Source organism: Lygodium microphyllum, chromosome 29 (assembly GCF_053477565.2).
Source record: "Lygodium microphyllum isolate KBCC chromosome 29, Lygodium_microphyllum_v1.1.10, whole genome shotgun sequence".
NCBI lineage: Eukaryota > Viridiplantae > Streptophyta > Polypodiopsida > Schizaeales > Lygodiaceae > Lygodium > Lygodium microphyllum.
The window spans coordinates 59,060,617-59,068,405 of NC_141163.1; the positions used below are offsets into that span (position 1 = coordinate 59,060,617).

General features: G+C 42.3%; 1 protein-coding gene across 2 annotated transcripts in view; it reads left to right on the top strand.

Annotated features, from left to right (window-relative positions):
• LOC148010681 (2-oxoglutarate (2OG) and Fe(II)-dependent oxygenase superfamily protein) overlaps positions 1-7,343 on the top strand; it is a 153,878-nt gene extending 146,535 nt beyond the window's left edge. Inside the window, exons 12-15 of one of the 2 annotated variants that reach the window (XM_087671746.1) lie at positions 5,914-6,009; positions 6,085-6,152; positions 6,381-6,429; positions 6,532-7,343. In XM_087671746.1, the coding sequence (XP_087527872.1) occupies positions 5,914-6,009; positions 6,085-6,152; positions 6,381-6,429; positions 6,532-6,540 (222 nt within the window). In that variant the 3' untranslated portion in view covers positions 6,541-7,343. Of the gene's footprint in view, positions 1-5,913; positions 6,010-6,084; positions 6,153-6,380; positions 6,430-6,527 lie in introns of both variants that reach the window. The other variant, XM_087671745.1, reaches the window with a different exon arrangement.
• The last annotated feature ends 446 nt before the right edge of the window (positions 7,344-7,789 follow it).

Below are 7,789 nucleotides of genomic sequence, written 5' to 3' on the forward strand. Positions count from 1 at the left end.
GTGCAAGTTACAATGACAAAAAACCAATCTCAAGCTAGGCAGTCTTCGACTTGTTTCTCTTTTTGGTGTGAAACAAAGTCCATATGCTTCAATTTCTCTCAGCAAGACAACTATTGCAGTTGTGTGAGAGAATATGATTAGCCATCCTTTTCTACCAAATTCTAATAAGATTAGGAATTTAGAATTAGAATTTAGGATTCAAGAAGTATTAGCTAAATTCAAGCCCTAAAATAAAGAATAAGAATAAATTCAACATACTTATTCATATTTATTGTTTACTTACCAAAATCGGAGCTCAATTTACATTCCTCTTCCACCAAGACACAAGGTGGAGCTGTGTTTCATGTAACTTTGCAGTGGGGTGTGTAAATGAAAGAGTATGATTATGAAACTTTAGGAGATCATCCTCAAGTCGTGTCATGATGGAAACATCTCTATCAGTCCACTTATTAAGGTAATCTTGTAGAACTCTTCAAGCTCCTCACTTGTTTATTGATTCTTGCTATGCCAAAGGAGATACAAGTAATGTGCAATAGTACGCATTGGTTTGTGAAACCAATCCTATCTTCTGTTCCACATTGTATGAATGTCTTATATCTTATAGTATTTATGAAAGTTAACCCATGTATTGATATGAATTATGAATCATGATGGATCATAGATATGATTCAAAAAGAGAAATTAGCACGAATGGTCATTGATACAATTACTCATCTTGAGAGAAGAAAATGTTTCTTTCTAGCATCTCTCCAATCTTATCCATATACTCGTACAAGAGGTCTAGAGTGTTACCCTCCATGTTAGTGATCCTCAACTTGTGTAAATGGGAGTTGGAGATTTCACCAATGCAATTGAATCCTCCCGATAAGCCAAAGTTATTGTCATTGTCATTGATAACCTACACTATATTTTTTGCATCAATCTCCAAAATGGCAGTCTTGATGTACATCTAGATGTAATCACCTGTGATTACTATTCCTATTGCCGATGCATCTATCGCACACAAGAACATGGTCCCTTTGCAAGAAGACACCAAGATACTATATACATTCCTCCTCACATCTATCCATCCATCACATATGATAGTGCAATCATATTTTTGCCAATTTGTCTTCAAATGCTACATCTCTTCCCATATGGCGTGTTTCTATCTAATAAGCCCACGTGTGTGCAAAGCCTTATAGGTGGGACCCTCCCTCTCACATAAAATCTAACTAATGGCCTTAATGATCCTTTCTACCACTTTGTGCGTGCAATATGAAAAGGGGTGGTGCATTGTATAAACAATCTCGTGATCTCACGACTAGCCTTTGCCTTTGCTTGCTTTTATTTTTTGCAAGTAAAATGTGGTTAATTATATTACTCAGAAGGCTGATTACAATGAAGTGCACATGCTCAACAGACTAGCTGGAGCTGATGCAAATCACAAATCCATCATGTATACAAGCCTCTCAAGGCAGTCTGGGGGGGATGGGGACAAGAAGCCATGGAGGGGGGAGAGGGGTGTGTATCATCATTTGGGGCTGCTCGCTTGCATTGTGAATAACAGGTCATGGCCGCCCCAAGTGAGTAGAAAGTGAAGACGGAGCTCCTGACGAGCTCGAGACTGGCCCTGCACCTAGTCCCAACGGCCGCGGAGGGAGTGGATGATGGAGGTAGTGTATGCATGGGACAAAATCATCCTATGGGTAAGATGCTTCTCTATGTTTGCATACACTATCTCCAAGCTAATGTATGTTGCTTATCGTTGCTCTCAAAATAGTTTACCCCATTAGAGATTGACACATCTATCCTTGCTTTGTGACCATTGTACATCCATAGGAGCATACCCTCCTCATAGTCATCACTCTAAAAGATCCACAAGATCCAATCATTACAATGAATGTATACCAACTTCTCACCCTATCTACTAATTGTCTATTTCACATAGTGTTGTGTACATATCTATATGTGCTCCCATCTCGCTTTGAGCTAGAGTTGCTAATGTATTACGTAAGTACAAACACTGTGAGGGAGTTTTAAATATGAACAAGTATCCCTTCCATTCATGTCGCACCACTTACGTGTCAGTTGCTCCTTTGTCGTCTCCTGCACAAAGAAATTAGAAAAGGGTCCTTCTCTTAGTCTTAATCTAGAGTTCTCCTTGATACATTCTTTATGTGCTTCCTTGTATTCTACATAGAATATGTTTATCAAAGTGTGGAAATCTATAACCACCTACTTTGAGGACTCCAAGGCATGAGGCCCCTAAATGCAATCTGATCCTTAGGACCCTCCGTACCACAATCATCTCGTGGTCTCGCACACAGGCAATAAGGTGGGATAGGGGGGTTGTGGGATAGGGTTGCGGGGCAATCCATGAGATGGTGGTGGATAGGGGGGTTGGGGGATCTTGGGTGGGGTGGGTTGTAACACCTCAATTGGTGGTGGGGGTGGAGGCTTGTGATCTTGTTGTGTGGGACGTGTAGGGGGCTGCTATGGGGTGCTCTGATGAGGTGCCCGTCACCCGCCCTCTTGCTTTTTGTTGCCGTTGATGTGTTTGAGGGGTTGGTTGAGGCCTCCCTGCCGCCTCCCTCTCTGTCATTGCTGGACCCGTGTAAAACTGTTAGCATCCACCTACGGGTTTGTTGGCTGAGCCGCCTTGGCTCGGAAACGCGTGCAATCTGTTGCCTGATGCCTAAAGTCATGGCATTGCAGACACTGACCAAGCTGCCCTGTCACCATAACCTGCTGCTTGAAAGAGAGTTTGCTTGCCTCAATCTCAAGAAACTAAGGTATGTTGTTTGCATCTTCCATAGCCACCCGTACCTTTGGGACTCCTAAGGCTGTCACTGCATCCGCGAAGGAGGGGGGAAGAATTGTGCCGAAAAGCCATCTGAAGTCCTCCACTGTGAAGCCAATATACCAGGGAATAGAAGGGTGACCCGGTATCTAGGAAACCTTTTGTGGAGTGCGAAGTCCTCCACTGTGAAGCCAATATACCAGGGAATCATATAGATGACCCGACCCCCTTCATGGAGGCATTAGGTGAGCTATCCACTAGCTCACGCACTGCATCCGCGGAGGTGAGTCGGACCATGAAGATCCCCTGTGAGAACTGCCTCCTCAATCTGCGATGTGCTAATGGGTAGCATGGAGTGAAGCCAATCCCAAAGCTGGGCCCTCCATGGAGTGTCCTATGACATGTCCAAAGATTGTTGTCTCTTTCAGTTATAGCTTTGTGGCACGGACGGATAAGAGTTGTTCCTTAGAAAGGATGACGTGCAAGGTGTTTGACTGGGGGGCACTTGCAGAATGCACTAGCGGTTGACCAAAGGTTTCCATTGAGCGTCACTGTTGAGGACCCACCAAGCTAGCTGCTGTGATACCGGCGGTAATGTTGCTGCAGACCGAGGGAGCAACGAGAATAGGAATGATAATTCTTTTACACAACAGGTCATTAGGTTGAGTCAGGCTTGCACGGTGCGATGTAGGTCATAGGGACTGTCAGACAGTCAAGCGCAAGTCGTAGTTTGTGCAGGCAGCTAGATGGCATAGGCAGTCTAGGCAAAAGGTAGCAAACTGCACATGCAATCAAGCGACAACACAAGCAATTAGGCGGCGACAGGTCGCGGGGCAGTTCGGTGCAAGTTGCCTTTGCTTACTTTTGAAGGACTGTTGTAATATGTCCTTTCCAACAATCCCCTTGCTACCCTTGTGGTACATGCACCTACTGATGAGCTACTATCACCTTGTGCACCGTTGGGATGCGGCAAAGGGGTTCGTGAAGCAATTGGACCCTCAACAGATGCACCTGCACTTGCTTGAATTGTCTTTGTATGTGTATCCATAGAGATGTTGGCACTAGTAGAAGCAGCACCATTTATGCACATTGTAACCCTCTTTGGGGCACTGCCAGCTACGGTAGGAGGTGAAACAGTAGGACATGCACTTTGTCATAGAGTATTATTCCTCATTTACTTTGCTGACCACAAGGCGTTGCCACCTCCAATGCTCTAAACTAGCAAACACATCATCAGGCACATTAGGGCAATTATCAATATTCTTACCACTAACATGAGCAAGATGATCCTTCATTTGTGTAATGCTTCCTATGTATATGACATGGCAGTAGTTGCATTCCCATTGCTTCAAGCCACCGCTAGCTCTATGGTTGTTAACGGTACACGTGGCTCCAGAATGTGTCCTTCACCATGGCTGCACCTTGTTGGAAATAGAGGAAACTAGTAGCAAAAGTGAGGAAAACCAGCTCAAACCAGTGTGGACAGTGAAGAATGAAGAGAGGAGAGGGATTTCTCATGGGAGACTGAAAAACGGCTGCAAATCTGAGGGTAAACAGCTGCAAATAGTGTGGATAGGAAAGGAAAATGATTGGGCAATTGAAGAACGAGGGATGTAGGGTGTTAGGGCTGTAGACAGCAGTAGATGTGAAAGGGGGGAAGCAAACAACAGCTAAGGAGAGTGATTATCTAAGTAAGAGGGTGGAGAGCCAAGCAAAACATGCGGAATCAACATGCAAAGAGGCGGAATGAGCTAGTCGTCATGAAATGGGGATAAAAACTTGCTTGCCTGAAACACATTTAAAGCTTGATGAGACTCTCATTAGTAGAGAGAGTGGTGATCAACAAGGTTCTTGCAACCATGTGGTAAATTACTTCCTACTGGCATTCTCTAGGTCATGCATTGGCCAATTGAAGTGCTTCATTAGGATCTTTATTTGATTAGGAGTTGGGAGCTCAGATAGGGCCAATGTGGTTTGGGATGTCATTATACAACTCAGTTCTAGAGGGGGACTTGGAGGTCATAGGCCCAAATTGCCAGACCAAAGTCTTATTGACCAAGCTCATTTCCATGGATCTTCCTCCTAGTGAGGAGCTGTGAAAGAAACTTTTGATCAGGATGCTTCTATCTATCACGCCCATACATGGAGGACCATGGCAGCCCAATATTCATTGGATTTTCCAGGAGATTAGGACCAGAGACTTAGGGATGAACTTTGAGGTCAGCTGCTATTATTCGAGTATGGAGATTTGTTTCATCTTGCCTATCATCAACCACCATTGACTATAGCTGAAGAGAAGAGGGGGCAGCCTCTTCTCCTCAATCACTGCTTTGAGATCAGATGTAAGCCACACTCTTCAACAAAGGACTTACTTATCCCAGGGAAGATTCTTCATACAGAGGATTAGAGTAATGGCACATAGCAAGAAGAGGTGCTGCATCGACCCACACCCAAGCACCTATTTGTTAGATGAAGATATTGGGCTTATCAGAGGAGGCCTTCCTAAAGATTACAATGGAATCTAGGAGAAAGGACGTAGAGGGATCCATTCCTTGATAGGCCATGTGACATGGCCTTCTTTGGCTACATTTCTAGGCCAGGGAGGAGGATTGAGATGAGTGGGATTAGAGCACAGAGTAGTTGACTCCCATTGGTAGAGGCAAGGCATCTCAGATTGTTCCAGATAAGATTTTGGGAGTCTAGATGACAACTTTAGGCCTAGAAAAATCTCGCTTGCTATGGTCGTTAGTTCATATGAGCTTTTAGCAATTGGCACTTCGGTTGGATATTGTAGGGAGGTCAAAGAGGATGAGGAGGAGAGAAGTTTTTTTGTGGAGCTAGGACTCAGGCACCTTTTTCCATACTGCCCCTAAAATGGTCTGGCATTATAGCCCACCAAATTGGTTGTTCACACAACCATTGTATGTGTTATGTGCTTAGCTACTCTTTAAAGAGTCCTTTGTACTCTTATTATGAACATGGTATTATCGAAGATGGTGTATCAAGTTTATCCTTAAAGTTTATCATTCCTCCAGCTATGGTGGTTGTGCAGCTTTTGATTTATGAAGATGGTATTTTTGAAGATGGTGTATCAAGTTTATCCTTCTTCCAGTTTGCTCTCTTGACTGCAGGCCAGTTTTGAAGAGGACAATATAGGATACCAGATGGGAGAAGCAACTGAATTCCTTTCTGGAGGACTCTTTCATGCAACACCCCACTATGTGCAGGTAATGTCTCTGTTAATGGAAATAGTGTGCTGCTGTTTAGTTGATTATGGTTTCTCATTGCTTTGTATGTTATAGACTGCAAGAGGTGAAGCTGCTAGTGGTGTAGTGCGTAACACGTTTGCTCTTTTCATGCAACCACACTGGTAATATTTTATGCAATTTCTGTTTGTACTACCTCAAGCTGCTTGTATGAGAGTCAAAGACCATGGAATAGAATTAGGGTGACCATATCAGTGTGTGGTGACATACATTGGGTTCTTTTCAACTCTTACAATAATGGTCAGCCAAGGGCTCAGAGCGATGTTATTATGCCCTACACCATATATATTCTGCACTTTCACCACTAGTTGATAAATTTGTCTTCATGTCAGGGATCAACCACTCACAATGGATCACACGCACAAGGAGAGTCTCTTGAAGGTATAACATAGATAATCTTGTGAATTGCATAAATGATGGAGCATTCACTGTCAACGAATGGAAAGGTATCTCCCTCTAACCTCTTTACATTTTGACAGGCAGACTACTTAAGTTTTGGGGACTTCACAGAAGCAAAGCTTTCCAAATACTACAAGAATGAGACTCTTGTAGATAAAGAGTAAATAAAAATAGTGTCTCCCAGTAGCGTTCAGAGCAGCTGATAAGGCATCTGTGTGGGTGATCTGAGAAGCCAGGTTTGATTCCTGGGGACTTACCGGTGGATTTCTGGCTCTATCCACATGGTGCGCTGCGAGGGTACCAAGTAAACTGCCAGAAATGGTATTGGATTAAAAAAAAATAAAGATTGAATAATAGTCTCTGCAAAGATTCCCAGGAATGAACTGGTGGATTTCTGGCTCTACCTGTATGGGGTGCTATGAGGGTGCAAAATAAACTGCCAGAAATGGTATCGCAATGTTTAAAAAAAAAAGAGTAATTGAAAAATTCTGCAAGGCAAAAGTGATGTTCCCAACCTTTGTGAATATCCAAACGGCAAGCCTCATATCATGTCCCATATATCTATGCATAATCAGGTAACCACATTAATTGCTCTTGTTTTCTAATCTTCTCATATCTCATGTGTCCTCTTACATTCTTGATGGGATTATACAATTAAATCACAAACTTCCTCTGGAGAGAAGTAAACAAACTTTATTATATGTAATTTGTATCCAGACTTTTATGTAAGGGAATATACTTTCCTATAGGTCAAATTAGATTCTTCTTGTCTGTCTGTAATTGTAGGTCAAACTTTTCATTTTCACTACCATGCATTTCATAAGATCTTGACCTTCCATTGCTAGGACTCTTTCATTGTGATGTCTCACAAACGGAAGCACATGTATCATAATATTTATTGATAAGATAATTGAGTATAAACAAAGAATGGCCCCTAATGCCTATAATTCTTAATCTGTTGAAAGCAAAATATCCTCATCTTGCATGGAGATGTATACGAGTTGTCAACTAAAGATGGGTTTGAAAATTCTGAAGATTCCCTTGTAGCTTATTTTCCTATTACAAACAGTAGGTCTGAAAGAGAATTTCGTTTAATTCAGCATGTGAAAGTGTATCCTCCATGGTTGTATCCATATTTTATCCTCATTTTCCTAAGGAATATTTTTTATATTTACAAAAGGTGGTTGTCTTAAATGGATTGGAAAATATATAAATAGCTTGATGCCATTGGTTCAAATATATTTCCTCATGATGAAGTATTAGTTATCAAGATAGTAATATAGCAAAAGAAGGCAGCCCCCATGATGAACATGTGTGTATTTTCTTCACAATTGGAGTACTT